At 27.5% G+C, this 20,647-nt stretch overlaps 4 protein-coding genes across 11 annotated transcripts; 2 read left to right on the top strand and 2 right to left on the bottom strand.

Annotated features, from left to right (window-relative positions):
- Positions 1-67: 67 nt before the first annotated feature.
- LOC100866321 (uncharacterized) lies at positions 68-1,505 on the bottom strand. 4 transcript variants are annotated; one of them, XM_003698727.4, is made up of 3 exons: positions 1,294-1,505; positions 536-635; positions 68-385 (listed from the first exon to the last, which is right to left on the bottom strand). In XM_003698727.4, the coding sequence occupies exons 2-3, from the start codon at positions 630-632 to the stop codon at positions 219-221; spliced, it is 264 nt and encodes an 87-aa protein (XP_003698775.1). In that variant the 5' UTR covers positions 633-635; positions 1,294-1,505; the 3' UTR covers positions 68-218. The 4 variants fall into 4 exon arrangements, with proteins under 4 accessions (XP_003698775.1, XP_086765566.1, XP_086765564.1 ...); XM_086909440.1 differs by having other exon boundaries at positions 1,130-1,301; XM_086909438.1 differs by having other exon boundaries at positions 1,148-1,301.
- LOC100866202 (peroxisomal membrane protein 2) lies at positions 921-2,491 on the top strand. The gene is made up of 6 exons (XM_003698726.4): positions 921-978; positions 1,172-1,350; positions 1,425-1,520; positions 1,640-1,787; positions 1,910-2,029; positions 2,144-2,491. Exons 2-6 carry the CDS (start codon positions 1,253-1,255, stop codon positions 2,240-2,242), a joined length of 561 nt encoding a protein of 186 aa, XP_003698774.1. The 5' UTR covers positions 921-978; positions 1,172-1,252; the 3' UTR covers positions 2,243-2,491.
- Srrm234 (Serine-arginine repetitive matrix 2/3/4) lies at positions 2,476-17,268 on the bottom strand. 5 transcript variants are annotated; one of them, XM_031919849.2, is made up of 10 exons: positions 17,129-17,268; positions 16,287-16,530; positions 15,787-15,891; positions 10,931-11,209; positions 9,029-9,154; positions 8,862-8,940; positions 7,967-8,022; positions 5,911-7,878; positions 5,650-5,820; positions 2,476-4,440 (listed from the first exon to the last, which is right to left on the bottom strand). In XM_031919849.2, the coding sequence occupies exons 2-10, from the start codon at positions 16,514-16,516 to the stop codon at positions 4,290-4,292; spliced, it is 3,165 nt and encodes a 1,054-aa protein (XP_031775709.2). In that variant the 5' UTR covers positions 16,517-16,530; positions 17,129-17,268; the 3' UTR covers positions 2,476-4,289. The 5 variants fall into 5 exon arrangements, with proteins under 5 accessions (XP_031775709.2, XP_086765539.1, XP_086765542.1 ...); XM_086909415.1 differs by having other exon boundaries at positions 4,315-4,453; XM_086909414.1 differs by lacking the exon at positions 2,476-4,440 and adding an exon at positions 4,724-5,332.
- Positions 17,229-18,726, top strand: Rrp40 (exosome complex component Rrp40). Its single transcript, XM_003698733.4, has 2 exons — positions 17,229-17,997; positions 18,089-18,726. The coding sequence occupies exons 1-2, from the start codon at positions 17,807-17,809 to the stop codon at positions 18,621-18,623; spliced, it is 726 nt and encodes a 241-aa protein (XP_003698781.1). The 5' UTR covers positions 17,229-17,806; the 3' UTR covers positions 18,624-18,726.
- The last annotated feature ends 1,921 nt before the right edge of the window (positions 18,727-20,647 follow it).

Genomic DNA, 20,647 nt, shown 5'->3' with positions numbered 1-20,647 from the left:
ATTTGAATCCTTATGCACATATATTAGTTTAGATTATATTATATTAAGTTAAGTAATTAACTTTATATATACTTAATATTTTGTATCGTTTATTTTTATTTTCTATAAATATGATAAAGAACAGTTGTATTATATAAAAATATCTATACTATGATATATATTTATGATTTTAATAAAAATTAAAAAAATATTCTTTTTTGATATTAACATTGAATAACCTAATTCTTTTTTAAGATAGATGAATCTTTTTTTGTAAGAGATTTCTTTCCTTCTAAAGCTTTCTCTCTCAATTCATCTTCCATTGCTTTGTTAACTGTTTTTGTTATCATTTGTTTTAATTTATGTGCTTCTTCAAATTTCTTCTTTTTAGGCTGAATAGGTGCATCTATAAATGAGAAAATTTAAACTTTATATAAATAAAATTAAATAATTTTCTTATTTATAAAATTTATGAATATTAATAAAAATAATTAAAAAATAAAATTTAATAATCAAATATAGTCACTTATAAATGAAATTAATATATATTACTTACTATTTCGTCGTTGAATAGCGAAATTCTTCTTATTTTTATTTTTTTCTTTTACTGTTGATGGTAATTTTGTTTTTACTTTTAATTTACCTTGGGCCATTTTCTATATAATAATAATAATAATAATAATATATTATATTAATTCTATATTAATAATTAATTATATATTTATATGCACATTTTATTTTATTTTTATAAAAAACTAATATCTTAACTTATCTAACCTAACCTTCATAGAAAAAAAATACTTTCGCATTTTAACAAAAATGATATAAAAATGTGTATAAAATAATTATTAATATAACTTATACGAAAAAATGATTAAAAATCTATTATGTATCTTTAATTTATCTTAAAAATATTTTACCTCATTTTCAATTTATCAAACGTAATGAGAAAAAAAATTTTAAAGTCAATTATAATATCAAGTTGTTACAAAAAGTTACGTAAGTTATTATAAAATAAAAATTTTTTGTTATGATACAATTATTAATAATTATTAATAAACCAAATATTTTAATAAATTAGTAATATTTTCATTATAAATTCAAGATTTATATATCTAATGCAAAATCAATCAAATCCATAATAATTTACATATAGCGTTCATAGTACATTTTTTTTACTGCTTGTTATCAGGTCGTTCGATTTTTTTTTATGAAATATCACATTTAAATTTCAATTATCAATTATTCAACATAAAAGAATAGAATAAACAGAATGGCTTTATCCAAACCTAGAAATTTAATTCTTCAACTTACCAGTGCTTATTTTGAGCGACTTTATACTAGCCCAGTGAAAACTAAAGCAATTACTAGGTATGTTATAATAAACATCAATTTAACATTAATTTTTAAATTATATTTTAGGAAAATATTGTTTATTTTTTTAGTTGTATTATTGCTACTCTCGGAAATTTCTTGTCACAAAAAATTTCTGGTGTAAAACATCTTAATGAAGATAGTTTACTTGCATTTGCTCTCTTTGGGTAAATATAAATAAATTATAGATTTAAGGTCTTAAATAAAACTACATATTTATAATTTATAATTCGATATTCCATTAAAAAATATTTTATTATGTTGAGATATTATCTATTATTTATAGGCTAATATTTGGAGGTCCACTTCCTCATTATTTTTACACATATATACAATTATTTGTAAAAAATCCTCTTATGCTTTTATTAGTAGAAAGATGCTTATATACACCTTGTTACCAAGCATTAGCACTATACATGTTATCTCTATTTGAGGTATGATTTATTTATATTAATTTATTTTGATTGCTTATATAATTTTATTTATCAACTTATATTATATTAAATTAAATTATATATTTAATTTTATTTTAATAATTTAAATTGAAATTTTATAGGGTAATACACACAAAAATGCATGTAAACAAATGAAAAGCTTATATTGGCCAGTAATTACTGCAAATTTAAAATATTTAACATTACTTCAATTCATTAATTTAAAATATGTTCCATCAATAGTAAGTTGAATCCATTAAATTTTAAAATTCAAAATGCTTAAGATAAAATTATGTGTTTATAAATTTGTAGAATTTCAAAAATTAATATATATTTGGTATATATTTGATTTTTAGTTACGTGTTCTTGTGGTAAATCTTATTGGTTTCTTTTGGGCTATATATCTTGCACAACAACGGAGTAAACAATCAAAAACAACTGGAATAAAAAAATAATATAAATTTGATACTAATATGTTGTTATTAAATATAAAAGAGATGATTAGTTAATTGGGGTTCATATTTGGTAAGGATAATAATATATTATATGTAAATAATTTCATTCCTATATTAAAATTTTTAATATATTAAGCTATTACTATATATCTATATAGTTTAAAAACTGAAATATTTAACTGGATATCATCTAAATGTATGATATAAAGATATTTACAAATAAATTTTATATGTTTTGTGAAACAAAAAGGCAATTTTTTAAGCTTTTTAATTTAATCACACAACAACAATACAGAGTATATTACAGATATAATCAGAATTTCTTTCATTTCAACGATGGTAACATTTGATGGCTGTAAATTATGAATAATAAATATTAAAGTCAAGAGTCATGGTGTGCAAAATATAACAAATTTTTTTTCTTATATGTTCATATAAATAATTTCATATTTTATTAGAGTTTTATAATATAAAACACAAATGATAAAATAAATTTTTCAGTTATTATATTAATTCTATAAAATAAATATTTTATGATAACTATTTACGTTTCAATTTTGTTTCATAGATATGCATTAGGACAAAATTAGTATTGCATCGCCATAACAATTGACTATTTTTTTTTTTTAATAAAAGTGAGTCAGTCATTATGCAAGAGCTAATTCTACATAGTCCTAATTATAAACAATGTAGACTTTTCAAATATGATTTTTTAACCCTATACATATATTTTCAAGACTTAACTTTGAATAATCAAGACTAATCTAATTATGTCTTTTAGTATGCTGCCTGGCTTTACAGCCAAAAGAAAATTTTCTGACTAGTATTCAGGTAAATTGAGTATTGCCAGTAAATGAAACTTTAAAAATTTAACATTATTTTTATACAATTTTCTTGCTTTTAAAATTGATAAATATTAACTATTTGTGATATAAATAAATAAATAAATATGTAAATTAGAAAAAAAACATATAAATAAATAAACAATTCACTGAATATTTAATATGTAAAATAAATAGCAAATGAGTAAAGTGCTACATTTATGCACAATAATATCTATATACAAAAAAAACATATAGAACATTGCACTAAAATGTCAATTATTACTTCCTTGAAAAATTATAATATTAATTGGATGTTCTAATATTTTAATCAATGGAATGTCTAAAATTTGACTAGCTGGTGTTTGTATAACAAACAATTATATGATTAAATAATCACGCGGACGCAGAACTACTAGAGTAGTTTTAAATGAATTTTTAAATAATAAAATTGTTATTTGAATAACGCGAGATCTCAAGAAGCTGTAATTAACACAGTTCATGATGCTTATAGTCACCATTACCTTCTTATTGCTGAAGTATTTAGACGTATGTAATTCTACGAAAAAATGTCATTTTTATGAAGACTTAAAAATTCATGAAATCGTGATACAATATAATTGATGATGATAATGTACTTTTAAAAATAATTATATTATAAAATATTGCGATGTGTATTAATATTATTAAAATATCTTATCTGATTACCTTTGCAACTTTTTTTAATTTTATTCAAGATTTGCGAAATTAAAAAAAGAATAGTTAAACTTAAATCTTTGACTTTTTTTTTATAATAAATTTATCTTAATAATAATCAGATTAATAATAATATAAATACCAATTTAAGTACATTAAAATCATTTTTCTTTCCTAATATCTAATTAAAATAAAAATGGAGCAATAACGTTAATATATTAATACTGAAGCTGATGATACCATAATGTACTATCATCAGTGAGTATTATTAAGTTACGAGATCAGACATGTAAATGCATATTATGAATTTACAAAGACTTAAAGATCATGCACCAAACTTAGAATGGCGTATTCTCTTTGTACCTATCTGATACAAAAAAATACATGAAACTTTTTTTTACATTCGTGCCAATTTTCAACATTATAAACATGATTTAACATGAAAAAGCATCGACGGATCTTCACGATCTATGCCATTCCAAATCTGACACGTAAAAGGAACGTCGAGTATTTAAGAATCCTTGATCGCTTCAACGCGTGTATGATGGACTTCGACTCGGGGAACAACTTGATCGATGACTTGGACTTGACCAATTACTATGTCTGCTGCTATCTGAACTACTCGGTGACGAAGGTGGTGTTGGAGTAGGTCGATGATATGGAATTGGTCGTTTCCTGGCGCTAAAATCAACAACTGTCAATATTGTGATCATCGCAACATTTGTTAATGTTCAAATAAATTATTGTTATTTTAATTTTCAATAAATTAATATTATATAAAAAAATATTAATGAGTAAAAAAAAAAACGTGCGAAATAAATCATGCAATGCAACAAAAATATCATGCAAAAATAAAAAAATTACTTACCTTATTTTTGACTCTGGTAAAGGAAGGCAGTCAATTAAAAATGATTCACAACGAACAAAAATATATGTATATCGAGAACTAAAGAAAAAGGCTTGCTTTCATAGCAGTAAATACATTTTATTTGTGACTGACATAAAATAAAAGAGAATTTCTACTGTAAATATTTAATTTACAATAATTTATAAGGAAGATACACACATGCTACTTCTACACAATGTTTGTAGATTATCTTATAAGCGATTACATACAAATGAAAAAGGGGAAGAAAAAATTATACAAACATAAGTATACTTTACTGACTTGAAATAAAATTCGTATATCGGTGCGATAGAGTAAATATACGATCACTTTATGTAACACAAATAATGGAGTTCATTGATCGAACGCATTTATAATGTAGAAGTTACGTGTGTCAATAATAGTCTTTTAGAAAATTACTGAAGCGATACTGATAAAAGTTGCAATGTGCTATAATATTCATGAATAATTATTATTAAACGACACGGTTTTTTACGTTTATACATAATTAATTATAACTAATCTTTAATGCAGTTAAATCTGCGTCATTCTTTTTTTCATTTACTTATTATGAAAGTAAAATTGATGCATCACATGTTTGCTACTACATTATAATTATGAGAAAGTAATAGAAACATCTGTGCGAAGCCATAACTTTATCTTCTATGTCTGTCCCTCGATCTGTCCCTGTAGGACATAATACAAAATGGCATTAGATTAATAAATAAAAAAAATATTCATACGAATCGTTATAAACTTATCGATATCGTCGCTTGCAAATTGCTTATCTAGTTGAACTTTTTAAAGAAATGAATATTTCAACGTGAAAAAGGCACATCAATAACGAAAAAATAAAATAAAATTGGAAATAAAAAAAAATAAATATTGAAAAAAGATAAACATTTCTACAATTGATGCAACGATGTGGGCTTACAAAATTTGGCATGGTGCGCTGTAATTCCTGCGGCTACGATATCGAAACTATTACGTTCTATAATACCTACCTTGTAATACGACGTCTATCTAAAAAGCTAGGTGAGCCGTGACGTCGAGGTATCGACGGAGAACGAGACCTGCTAGAAACAGAACTGCTAGACGTTGAACGAGAAGACCTACTAGAAACACTGCTTGATGATCGGGATGAACTAGAGAAACTTCTGCGACTATGCCTCGAACTAAATATAAAAAAATGATTATATCAAATAAATTTGTTATAAAAAAAATAAAAAATATATATATGTATATTTTACAGATTATTTATTTACCTTAAAGAAGAACGTGAACTACTCCTGCTATGACTTCTTTTTTCTTTATCTCGTGATACCCTAGACAACGATCGCGAACGACTTCTTGACTTTTTAGAAAGTGATCGACTTCTAGATTTTTTTGACAATGAACGACTACGTGACTTTTTTGACAAAGATCTACTTCTGGATTTTTTTGAAAGAGATCGACTTCTAGATCCTTTTGACAACGACCTCGTTCTACTTCTGGATTTTTCCGGAGAATGAGATGAAGATTTTTTTGAACGTGATGGAGACCTAGATATGGAACGTTTCGATTCCGAAGAAGACCTTGATCTACTTAATCTTTTTGACCTCACCGGGGATTTAGGAGATTTTTTGGATCTCGATGGTGACGTTGAAGACCTATGTCTAGGAGATGCTGATTTCTTACTCCTCGAAACAGAGCGCGATTTCTTGTCTGTAGAAATGGATCTTGAATGTCGCCGAGGCGATCTGGAAGACCTTTTTTCCAACGACACAGATCTTGTGTACGACTTGGAAGGCGATCTGGAGTAAGATTTATCCCTTGGAGAATGCTTTCTAGAAACAGGAGAACTCTTTTTTGCAATTGGTGAAGCAGATTTTTGCTTCGATTTATTATTCGTAATTGGAGGTGGAGATTCACTTGGAGAACGTAATTTTATAGTAGTATCTTTGTGAGAAATAGATACAGGCGGTGAATGTGAGGATGATTTACTCTGTGACGAGTGTTTCCTTGAAATAACTGGTGAATTCTTCTTGGAAGTACTTGGAGGAGACTTTGATCGATGATTAGTTTTAGCTGTCACACTCGGTGATCTTGATTCTATTTTATTTATGACTGGTGGCAAAGGAGGAGGTGATTCACTAGGAGATCGTATTTTTATAGCTGCCTCTTCTCTCGTTAATGGCAATGCTGGCGAAGGTGATCTGCTAGATACTGGAGATTGAATAGCAGGTAAATGAGATATAGGTGATTTTGACTTAGACTTTTCTTGTACAGGACCAATAGTATTTTGTACTAATTTGGGCGGTTCATTTGGTAAAGCTATATCCAATATATTATCTTCTTTTTTTTCAATTTTAATTTTCGTAGGACTTATTACCTTTTTTCCAAGAGTTTCTCTAGCTTTTGCGGCTAACCCACTCTGCAAACGTTTCAAGGTATGCAATTCTTTAATTTTTTCTTCATCTTCTGCTTTGGGTTCATCATCTGCTATGTCGGTTTCATCCTCACTTGAAGAACGCAGTCTAACTCTTGGTGTAATTGTTCGCAATTTTCTGGTTTTGGAGTTTGACCGAGATTTCCGTTTAGTATCGTGGTTCTTTTTTTGATCTCGTTTTTTATTTTCTTCTAATATGTGTCTGTATCGTTCCGGATTTTTTCTTACAGGAGAGTAGCTCAAGGTGGATCGTCTAGATCTACTTCTTGTTCTACTGCGACTTCTACGACGTTCTCTAGATCTTTCCCGTCTATCCCTCTGTCTCCTAGGTGATCTTGATCTCCGTCGAGAATCAGATCTTCTACGTCTAGGAAGAGGTGACAATCTCCGCCGTGATCCGTAACGATCATACCTCGATCGACTTCTACTTCTAGATATAGAATATCTGTTATATCTCCTCGGAGATCTCGAGATTCTTCTTCTTCTTGGTGAAGGACTAATTCGTCGTGACCTTGAATATCTTCTAGGAGATCTTCCTCTATCAGCCTTACTTCTTGATGGTGATCTATGTCGTCTTGGTGGAGGACTTTTGTGTACAATTGGTGATTTATCCTTTTTCTCTGGTACAACTTTTTTAACAGGAGAATCTTTTCTTTTAACGGGTGGAGTTTCATTTCGACCTTTTTCTTGTTTCTTTGGTGAACGATTTGATCGAGATTCTTTTGTCGTATTCTCTGCCTCATCGTTTTTATTTTTTTCAACAGTTTTTTCATGTTTCATAGATTTCTTCGGCCTCTCTGGGGAGCTAAATATTGAATAAATTTGTATACAATATATAAAATTATTGTCTATGAAAATAATTATATTTCAAAACTTTTTAATCTAAAACTTACCTATCTGACGAACTCTCAGATGACTGATGCTTCCTCTTGATGGCTATTTTTTTCTTCTAGAAGAAAAACAATATAGATTATTATGTTAGACAAAATTATCTAGTGAACACCGATCATGCATATGTACTTATCAATAAGATAAAAAAAAAGAGATCGTATTTATTCAAAGATTCTCTGGAGTCTGCTCATTCGCTCTAGTACAAATTCAATATGAACAAAGTGTTTTGATTGGAGATTGAAATGTGTTCAGAGAAAAATGAAATTGAGGAAATAAAAGTTATAAGTTGAAATGTGAACATTATGTATGCTTTAATATTAATCTCTTTGCATTGCACCTAGACCAGAGAACAAGCAGTCTCCTATTCGATACTTTCTCATAAATATGAAGGTGCTTGACACAAAACGAGTGAAAAGGCAACAACAATCGCAAAATTTTATATGAATAGAAAAATTACAAAATTATTATTACATTGAGTAGCGGCATATCTGGTACTCACTCAGGGAATATATCCTGTCAAATGGCGCTGATAATTACAAACAATACTGAGATTTACACTTTTGAAATAATGACTGTTAACTTGAAATCAGATAAAAATCTTTACAGAAACAAGCAATGAATCATGCTTATTCAAAGTTAGGCAGCAACACAAAATATTTTATAAAATCCAATGTTCAATTAACAACTAATAGGAGAAAAATATGAACGGAAATTAAATGTCACATGCTCCTGTTCCACGTGCTAAAATATATATGTATATGTATATATATATATATATATATATATATATATATATATATAACACATATATATATATAGTTAAATATGTATATGTATAGAAATAGAGAAGAAGATAGAATTTTTTCATATTCGTTTCCTTAGCATCATTTTTCCTACCTCATGCTTTTCTTTTGTCTCTGCTTTGGTTTTCTTCTTCTTCTTTTTCTTTTTCTTCTTCGATTCAGTTTCGGAAGAACTAAAAACATATTAATAATTAATTATATTAATAAATAAGTATAATAATTAGAAATGATATAAAAGATTTTTAAAAAGAATTTAATTACCTGCTATCATCTGAAGCTTCACTAGAATCGCTGTCAGAGGAACTAGCCTCAGTCTTCTTATGTTTCTTCTCCTTTTTTTTCTTTTTAGATTTTTCTTTCTTTTTGCTAGCCTTTGGAGATTCCGACCTAGGAAATTCATTCATAGTTATTCTACATGTTTCACTGAGAACAAATTTAATTTTTTCTTTTTTTTATTAATAATATTTAGTTTTTTAATTCTTGCAGTGGACGTCTTCCTGTCGACAAGTGCATACCTTGTGCTGACAATAAAGAAAGCTGTAGTACAATGTATCCGTGTGTGAAACAAATACTTTATTCTAATGATACAAGCTACCTGTTGCTCTCAATATATTCGATTAAAAAGTAACAAATCCGAAAAAATAATAATTGAGAACGCGATGAAATTTTGACGAAATTTTTGCATTAATCTATCTCAGCATCTGGATAAGGTTTTCAATTAAAAAAATAGAAACTAATTTATACTGATATATATGTATATATGTATATGTATAGGAAATGCAGTGTACATTTGAATACGTATCAATAAAAAAAAAATAAATAAATAAATAAAAATAAAAAAAAAATAGAAAAATTATATATGTATATTTTTTTCAATTTTTCACTGCAATCCTAAATTAAATAATAAAAAATATAAATACAACGATACATATACAGGTGAATGTCACAATATCGGGCTATAGCTAACAAACCGACTACATAATCACTCATTTGAAAGATTTGGTTTTTTTATAGAAAATTTTGCGAAATCTTTTTTTGAATTAGTCAGGGATAAAGCATGTTATATAAAACCACATCTTTCAAAAGTTACAAAAGACGATTATACAAAATATGAGGAGTATTGATATAATATGGGATTAGCATTACCTTGATAACCATCGATAGGGACGGACTTGTCAGAAAAAAATAGAGAGATGACATTAACAACAAGCTTTATCGATAACAACAACAAAGATAGAAATGCATGATTTACGCGTCAGATTACGTATACGTTATTTCTTTAAAAAACCCGAGTATATTTTGTATATATTATATTATACATTTATAATATTAAAGTAAATGTTTGCCTATTGTTTCTTATATTATTGCATTTTCTTTAAATAAAATCTTATTAATTATTAGTATTATACGAATTCCAGTAAAATAGCAAACATTTACCCTCTAATTATAATACCTAAAACAAATACCTAAAAATATAGATTCAATTATCTTTTCTTTTTTTTTTTTCTTAATGCAGAGATTTTATATCATTTTTTTATTTTTGCAAGTACTTTTTATTTTTATTTATTTATTTATTTTTTTTTTTTGAAAGTAGACGCGACGACCACACTTACCTACTGAGCCTACTGGGTAGGCACTCAGTCCTCCTCAGTTCTGTTTGAAACAGAGAAAGGTGTATGGGACATGAAATAGTAGGTGAGTCATGAGTCAGTATCTGACAAGAGGTGTGTAGTAAGCAAATGAACGAGTGTGGAACTTGCGGTAAATGAATAATTAACCGGGGGGAGGAGAGGAGCTACTACAGGGGGATGTCCGTTCGGTCTTGAAGCCTGGATTCATGTATATTTTTTCTCATATAGCACAATAATATTAATTTTTTGCTTAATAATCAAGTTACACGTGTATATCATTACATTGCACTATAATATAATACAGTATTAGGCAATATCTTATTACTATTATACTATAGTATAGCTTTATAATACTACTGTTATACTATAGTATACAGTATTCAATTTTTTAATATATCATAGTACAATATAGTAATATAATTATTTTAATCTTTTTCTATCTGTGCTTATTATTGTATTCTCCATTCATTTGCAATTAAATTAAAACGAATCCAGCCTTCATTGACCCGTGCACCATTACGTTGTCTTTTACCTTTCCTTCTTGTGCTTCTTTCCCTTTTTTTTTTTGATTGCACTAGCGGACCGCTTTCGTTTTTTCTTCTCTGGAGCGGACGTTGTGTCCGGAGCTGGACTTGGAGTTCGTACTAGTTCATACACTTTGCTCGCTGCTGCTCTTGCTTCAGCCTCGCGCGCGTGCCTCTCCGGATCTAGGCTACTTCCTTCCACGAAGAATTCCGATATGCCAAACGCTTCGCGTAGCTTTGCATTTTTTTCTTGTTGCGCTTCGGCAATCTGGTGTGTCTCTCGTACACTAAAAGAAAAAATACACGTTGCATGTCATTTCGCATCACACAAATTATAAGTTTAATCAAATGATTAATGGTAAAAATCAATAATAAAAATTCTTGGATCATTGATCAATCTTAATAAATAAATCAAATTATGAAAGAAACATTTGTCGGATATTAAAAATCCTTTGTATGCAATGATCATCATATAACAACATCGAAAAACTCTATCCAGTAAATCATATGCAAATAACACATTGACCCCGTGCATACACCAAGTTCACACATAGATCCAGAAACACGTGGCCATCGGAAATGACGTTCGAAAACCGTGTAAGAATATCCACTCGATCTTCAAGAATTCGAATCTCTCTCTTCATCAACAAATAACTTGTCACACAAGGTAAAAAAAATCCGATCAACGTAACAGCGCTGTGTATAAAAATAAACACCGCCGTCGAGGAAGGGACGAAAACAGGTAACATGACCCGATTTCAATATTTTAATCGAATCGAAGCGATACAGGGGGTGGAAAAAAAAAAGAATTCGTACCGCGTCGAGATTTTCACCGTCATCGTAGCGCGGTATCGGAACACCTCGATAACCGCTTAATTATTGCCGAATTTCGCGATGATCCATAGAGCGTGTAATGAGATCCGGCAAAGAGGCGTTGTGGAGATGGTGGGCAGCGTGTTCTTCGGTGTAGCGGTGGTGAACTTCGATGGAACTATCCGGACAATGCGACAAAGCAATGACATAACACCGAAGAGAGAGACTATACCTAATAGTAGACTAGGAGAAATCGAGGCGGCCCCTCTTCTACCCCGAGTGAAAAGCAGTAGCGGTAAGCGAGGCCGGGGTCGGCCGAGCCACCCCTACGCCAACGCTCGAGCGCGGATCAATACAATCCAGCTGTTCTCTTTTCTGCTATCCCTTTCGCGCCACTACTTGCCTGCTATACGCTCGAATTCAACAATCCACTCGCGGAGGCATCGTTAAACGGAGATCAACGGGTGGAATGATTTTTAATTTTTTTTCTTTTTTTTCTTCCTTTTCATTCTTCGTTTCTGCCACCCCTTAATTCTTACTCTTTTGACTAAATAAATAGATATTACATGAAATAACAGTAGATGTTACATATATAATGAATCAAATGTTTTGTAATTACTGTTTTAGAACATTAAACTCATTGTTTTTCCTCTCTTTTTCTTTATTTTTATTTTATTTTATTCCTTTCCATTGTTGTTGAAGTTAATTTTAACTTTATAAGATTAAATTTTATCGTACAAATTTATTTCTTGTATCGTAATTTCGAAGTCAGAGTTTCGATATTTATGACGTATTAAAGGGTGACAGTTGTTTACAGGGAAATGTTTCCCTTTTGTGAAGGATTGAGGGTCAACAATGTGAGTCATCCCCATACAGAATATAAAGAGAACATTTGCCGTTTTAATCCCTCGTTGATCATTTGTTTTTTTTTTCTTTTTTAATTTTTTTTCTTTTAAATATTCATTTAAAAATTTATTTATATTGATATTTTAAAGAAATTGTATGTGTGTGTATGTGTAGCGATATTTTCTTCGATTCTAGCAAATTGCGTTCCATTAAAAATATTAAATATACAACAATTAGATGATAATCTATGATTAAAGAAATTTAATTCCCGTTCAATCAATTAATCCCGTTTAATTCCCCTTCTCATAGATATCCGTATAGTTAACTCAGATTTAAAAATAAAAATATTTTACATGAAATAACTCATTTAATTTAATTTAAAATTATTTCAAAATTTAATAATAATAGTATAAGAATTACTAGAATAAAAAAATATTATCTTAAAATGATTCTCCTGAATAAAAAATAAGATAAGATTAAAAATGCACTATTAAAAATTATATATTCAATATGCAAAAGAAAGAATTTAAAAATTGTTTGTGTTAAATTCACCTGACGACGGAGCGCATGTTGCTTCGCCGTCCGGCGAGGAGGTGGAGTTGTATGCGCTGACAACAGCAACAATGCTGTCGCATCTGCAGTTGTGCACGCTTCTTTCCATTCGCTGCTTGCAATTTTCGTTTTCGCGATCGTTTCATTACTTTCTGTCTATCCAGAAAGAAATTTCCTCTCCACAACGTTTCAAAAAATGCACGACCATCAGCCGGACCCCGTCCTCGAGCTGGTTTCAAAGGAGTTACCGTCACAGACATAATCATTCCTTGAATCTAAAATCCACGATGCCAGAATTCTCTTCTTCTTTTTAAATTAATAATATGGAATGAAAATTTAATTTCTATGTAAAATTAAATTCTCTTCTCTATTTATAAGCATAACGTTTATTGATCCCTTCATAGAAATATATCTCGATAATCCTTTTTTTACTTTTCTTTATATTCTTTATATAAATGTCTCCAAATTATATATCTTAATATATCTGTCATAAAGTTCATAATAATATATTATACGCATTCCAATATTGTTATCAACAAATTGTTTCTTCTCGTTTAGTAATAATTTTCTTGACCATTGGCAAACCTGAAGAATAAACTATGAGCTTGAATAATTAACAACTGGATAATTAAATGAGCGTTAAGCACGATCGGTCCTTAATTTAAACTCCTAAGGAGCTCTGTCGGTCGCGCAAGTAATTCAAATGCAGCTTTATCCTTCTTGAGGCAGGCTTTAATAGTTTAGACGGCTGGAAGGGGGATGAGGATCGGAGGCGAAGATAATGGCTTCCTTCCCTGATTATACCAGCATCGTATTCAAATGTTCTGCTATCCTACCAAGAACAATCATCCGGCGGCAATGATGAAAATGTCACTTTTCATTTTTGTTTTTCTTTCTCCTTTTATTTTCTTTCTTCCTATCTTTTTTTGTTCACGAAAAAAATATTTCGTCGTTTCATCAATTGTTTCTGCCAATAATAATTTCTTTTTAAAATAATATAATTTTTTTACTTCTTTTTATTTGAAATTATTCAGTAAATCTTTTTCCATTAATCTCTATTTTTAGTAAGTTTTATATAATGATGTATATATATATATTGTATAGACATATATTTTAATGGCTTGTGTAAGAATATAGGAATATATTGTAATTTTATTTTAGCTTATATATTAAGGAAGACTTCGTATCAGGCACACTATAGTCGCTACACTTCGACTCATACACTGAGTGTATCAAGCCCAAAGCAAGACATCTTATTTATCGTCGATTTGTCGACTTGGAGACACATGGATTTTTTTATAAAAAATTTTAAATTCTGTACAAATTTTCCGACTTCTCTTTTCAATCACTTGAGACACGTGCAGATTATATTCTTGTAAATCTTCAAATCGAAATCATGAATCATCAATGGTTTTCAATTGGATTTTCATGTTTGATCTTCTATATTGTCTTTTTTTGATTGGAAAAATTTTAATTTAAATATGTGCGTATTTATATGGAACATGTGCGTGAGTATTAATCAGTACAGAGATTCAATTCAATTGTTAGACGAACACAAAAGATTTCTTTTCTTCTTTCAAACTCAATCTATGTACTTTATATTACACTTAACACGATGATTTATCACTTATTATTATTTAGAATATAATATAATATAATATATATGTATGTATATATATATATATATATATACAATCATATACGCTAATGGAAGACTTTTGTGATTTGCTTGCAAATATATCACGAAACCGTTACATGTTCCCTCCTACTTGGTCTCTTTTTTTGTTTTTTTTTCTTTTTTTTTTTTTTTTTTTTTGATTATTGGTTGACGATTCGTATACTCGACGAAAGTCGACGCCACGTAGCGTCGCAACGCCGGTCCATCCTCGCACTGAGGTGGAAAGAGTAGAGTATGAGAGATGCTGGAACAGAATTCTCCCTCTCCCTGCTCAACCTTTTACGTATCTCTGTTTCTCTTTCTGTATACCTCTGTGTCTCCCTCTTTTCGTGGGTGGCGCCGGCGCTATGGAGTACGTCGATATCGGCCGCGTAATACCTCTGAAAGCTGACTGAAGAGAGAGAACGTAACTACGTCTCCACCCTTCAATAATATTGGGTTTAGCGGGAATCTGAGCTACCGATCAGAAACTGTTTCTGTTCCAATATTGCGTTTATATACGCTCGATTCACGATATTAGATTCAAACTTCGAAATCTTTCATAAACCAAATCTAAGAATTTTCGAATACACGCGTTTTAAGATATAAATGAATGAGTTTGAATTATATATTAATAATTTTTAATAAATATTAATTGTAATTTCTTCATTATGCTAAATAAAAAGAAAGGAATTCAAATAAATTAGAATTTTTTTGTAAATTTTTTTGAATAAAATTTTCTTAGAATATTTATAATTTAAATATTTTGAATTAGACAAAGTCTGATATTATCAATATATATAATTATTATTTAAATAACTATAAAATTGCATGCATTTTCATATTATAAAATTGTTCATAGTAAATTGTTCAAAAAATGCAATTTGTTCGTTTTATTTATTTATTTTACTAAATTTTTAATATGACAATATATATATATATTATACAAAATCAAAAACTAAAAAAAGAAAAAATAAATAAAAGAAATATACTTACTTTACACGGCCAAATTCATCTCTAGATATTGCTGGTTTAGTGTCAGTTCCCATTAACATAGATCTATATGATTCTACTTTCTTTGTTACTTCTTCGGATGTAAATCTATAAAACATAATGAAGTACAAAATAAAAAACAATTCTAATATCAGTTTAATCATAGCAAGTTAATAAAGAAATATATTACATAGAAAAAATTGAAGCCAAAGATAAGTTAAATCCAATTGAAGTTCAAAATCTCATTTAGTATTGAGTACAAGAGATCAATGAAGCTTTATACTTCTTTTTATGTATAACATACACAATCTTTAATTTATTTTCTAAAACAATTCTATTTTTGATGATATTATTATATCATAATAAAAAAAGAAATTTTATATATAAAATTATTAATTATTAATTATTTAAAAAGCAATTATGATTACAATAATAATGAAGAAAAAATAATAAAGAAAATTTATATATAATATTATTAATATAAAATATACATTGTTTCTTACCCCTGTTCCTCCAAAATATCTGCTAATTCTGCACATTTGACTTCAACTTTCCTTTTTCTTACATGATCTAAAATTTCTTTATTAGGTTGCTTATTAAGCTGATCTAATTTTCCTTCATCAGTTTTATAAGTAACTTTATCTTTTGTTTTACGTATAATTGCCCAATTTCTTTGGACATGTCCATTAGTTCCAGAACCTCGCGGTGTTTGTAATCCAATTCCATTGTACATTTTGTATTATATACCTACATAATAACATATAAAAAAATTTTAAAAATACATTTTATCAATGTCAATATAAATAATTAAAATTCAAATTTATATTATTTGATATATTTAATAGAAATATATATCAATAAATTCTTACAAATATTATTTAAATCACATACTAATTATATTTGTGTAATTAAATAAGTTATTATGTCAAGATAGAAATTTTTTAAGATTAAACTACAAAAAAATCTCAAACATATATTATTATATGTATATATTTTTATTAATTATAAGAAACATAAAAACATTTCTACAGATAATACAGATTAATAAATATCTTGACAATAAATGACAGTAAGTATACAAGAGACAGATTGGTTACATTTAGAAACCTGAATAAAGATCATCTGTATTAAAATTATAAATTATATTAATAGAATTCCTTTGAGTACTCAATCTCAAATTTTAAATAAATTGCAATGAATTAATTGACAATATAAAATGATTAAACTTATAACTTAGTAGGGAACGAGAAGGTAGGTTAGAATAGAACACGTAAATCAATTATCGATCCGGTGAACGCTGCGCAAATTTCACAGTTATACACTTTGCATTATTAAAGAATATTACCTTTACATTAGTGAAATCACTGATAATCTTATTGTGCCATCCACACAACTGTTAATTTTTGAATTCGTTTCAAAATGAAACAAATTAACGAAAAACACAACCAGCACCACGATTTCTGTGGCGTTATCGTTTCATGCGGCAGCCTTGCAACATGCCGTATGATGGCGCCACCATTATATATGAGTGTAGAACTTAAATAATTGTTTTGTATATTTCACAATTGGTTTGAATTTTTTTTATTATATTTAAATATTTAGTTGAATTATATTAATAATAAGCTTTAATAGTATTAAAGATAAAATAACATTTATTTTTTATATTCTATTCTTCAAGACATTTATAATATTAAGAGAAATCTTATTTAATTGATTACATCAATTTATGTAAATTACATTGCGCAGTCGCTTTTTCTTTCAAAGAAACGCGCGAGATTAGCTGAAAACTAAGAATCGATTATTATGAATCGATGCACGTGATTTATATAATATGGTATAATGTATAAAATTTATATTATCATATAAATTTATATATTTATAATTTTAATGATAAGCAATATATTTATTTCATGAATAATTTTATTGACATTTTAAAAGAAAAAGTAACATTAGATAATATGTTTATAACCTTCAACATTGAATTTATGTTATAACGGAAAACAAAAATTACTTCTAAGGAATAATGGAAGTTAATATAGGAGATGTAGTAATGCCTGGTGATACTGTAAAAGATATTACAACAATTAACAAAAAGGAAACGATTATTTTAGGACCTGGGCTTCGTCGTGAAGCTGATACAGTCTTTGCATATAAAGCAGGTATATTGAAAAAAACAGAACCAGCTGTATATTATGTTGATAGTTATCAAAAACGGTAATTAAAATTTATTTGAATATAATTTTTTTATCATTTTTTACTTACAATTTATAAGTAACAATATATATAGCATAATTATTTTTTATAGATATGTACCAAATCGTGGAGAACATGTAGTTGGTATAGTAACACAAAAAGGTGGTGATATTTTCAAAGTAGATATAGGTGCTAGTGAACAAGCATCTCTTTCTTATTTAGCATTTGAAGGAGCTACTAAGAAAAATCGTCCTGATATTCAAGTTGGGGATCTTGTGTTTGCTAAGCTTTTAGTTGCTAGTAAAGATATGGAACCTGAACTTGTATGTGTAGATTCACATGGTAAAGAAAAAAAATTAGGTGCTTTAAGCTCTGAAGGCATGCTTTTTACTTGTTCTTTGAGTCTTATCAGGAAGATCTTAAATCGTAATTCACCATTATTTAAAACACTTGCTCATAATCAAGCATTTGAAGTTGCAGCTGGTATGAATGGTAGAGTCTGGGTCAAAGCAAGGACTATTCAAGAAACAATAGCAATAGCAACGGCTATTTTAGCAGCAGAATATGCTCCACCTAATAGTATAAAAAAACTATGTTCTGACATTGAAAAGACCTTACTTTTAACTCAATCTGCTGGTATAGATTAATTATAATAAAAGGAATATCCAATATTATGTATGAATGATTATTTATTGTATCAATATTTTTAATGATTTTTATAAATAAATCAATATGATTTCTTATATGAAATATGATGATTATAATGACAACCATTGTGACAACCATTGTGATAATGATATAGAATTAGAATTATATAGTACATACATTATTAAGTATGCTGGTCATGTATATTGCTATGATAATACAATGGTATGTAAAATACTATAATTAATGAGTACTTAAAAAAAATATATTAGAATTTTTTCTGATTGCAATTTAATATATTTAGTACATTCATTCAATAAATAAATCATATAATAAAATAGTACAATTAGTACATCAAATTATTTTCATAATATTAATATTATAAGATAATTCATTCAATCATTTAAATATTTTTATAAATATTTTTAACAACTATTATAAAAATTAACAAGATATAGCAGTCAATATAGTTCATATTTGATGATTGCAATCAGTTTTAGGTGAAAAAGTGACTAAATTAATTTTCTCTATTCTCTTTGATATGTAACTAATATTTGTTTTCTGATTGTATGAAAGCTAAGTATATGTATATTAACTAATGAGTATCAGACATTCAAGCACAACCTTGACTTTCTTTATTTTTTTCATAAAAATACTTAAACAATTTTTAACCCAAGTATTTATATTTTTGTATTTTTATCTTTTAATGTATTATTTGTACGTGATGGAATGTGCATTGTTCATAGTTTATAAAATAAACCATGAACATATTGATATTAGGAAAACTTTTTTTTTATACATTATGACAATGGAATCAATTTATAATATGTTAGATTAAAATTAAAAATAATAATGTTGATTTAGCACGAATATTATATAATTTGAGACACACACACACGCGCTCACAGATAATAAAATTAACGTAAATAAAGTAAATTAATAAATCAATCATATTTAACATTTTATAAAATATGAACAAAATATAGAAACAAAACAATAATATGAGTGCTATATACAAATTTCGATTCTAACATGTTTTTGTTTTTCCAATTTTTTTACAAAATAAATAATTGTATAAAGAAATTACCAAAAATATTTAACTAATCTATAACTGAATATCGCAGAATTAATATCAAGATTAATACTTATTCGCTAAAATATTACTTATGGAGATATTGTTTAATTTCTTTTATCATCACTTAATATAAGGATGTTAAACTAACATTATTAGTCTAGGTAATGATACGACAGATGTGTAGTTTTTACAAAAAGTAAAAGAACTTAGAAATGATGATATTTACAAATATGATTTGTAAATACATATAATTTAATATCTCATATAATAAAATGAGTTTTTTTTGTAAAAAAGAGTACAAGTAATTTGAAAAACTTTTTGTAAAAACTACATTGAACTTCTTATTCTTTTCACATGTCATAGGCAAGCAATATGTATGTTAGGGACGATTCATGGTGCCACCAGCAACCATTATACTATTCTATAGTATTGTGCTGTACTTAATATATTTCATATGAATGTGTTATGTGAAGTAAATATATTAATGCAATATATTTTACTACAAAAGGTATAATGTTATGCACATGCTTAATAGCTTTGTATTTGTATGATTATCAATGCAAAAGAGAATAAAATGAAAGAAATAAAAATTAGATGAAGAAAAGCAGTCTTGATTAGAAACAGATTGAAATTTTTTTTATCAATTTTATAATTTATAATATAACATAAAAATCTGCCATTATCACTGTAGTTATAAATTTAAGTTTACAACATGTGATGTCTACTTCATAAAAATATATCTATTTTACATCATTATAATCTCTGATCATTTTTTTATATAGGAAGATAAAAACATTCTATGATTTATTTAACTTAATAATAAATTTTGTTAATATCATAATTAATTTTAAATACTTGATTTGCAGAAAACAGATATTTTATACGATATTAAAAAAATAATGATTATTTAATTAAAAAATCATAATTATCCTACTATTTATCTTGATCTTA

The sequence above is a fragment of the Apis florea genome, unplaced genomic scaffold (assembly GCF_048593485.1).
Source record: "Apis florea isolate Af1SG1 unplaced genomic scaffold, ASM4859348v1 contig_3158_pilon, whole genome shotgun sequence".
Lineage (NCBI taxonomy): Eukaryota > Metazoa > Arthropoda > Insecta > Hymenoptera > Apidae > Apis > Apis florea.
The sequence above is the reverse complement of the archived record's forward strand: the minus strand, read 5'-3'. Positions and strand labels throughout refer to the sequence as shown.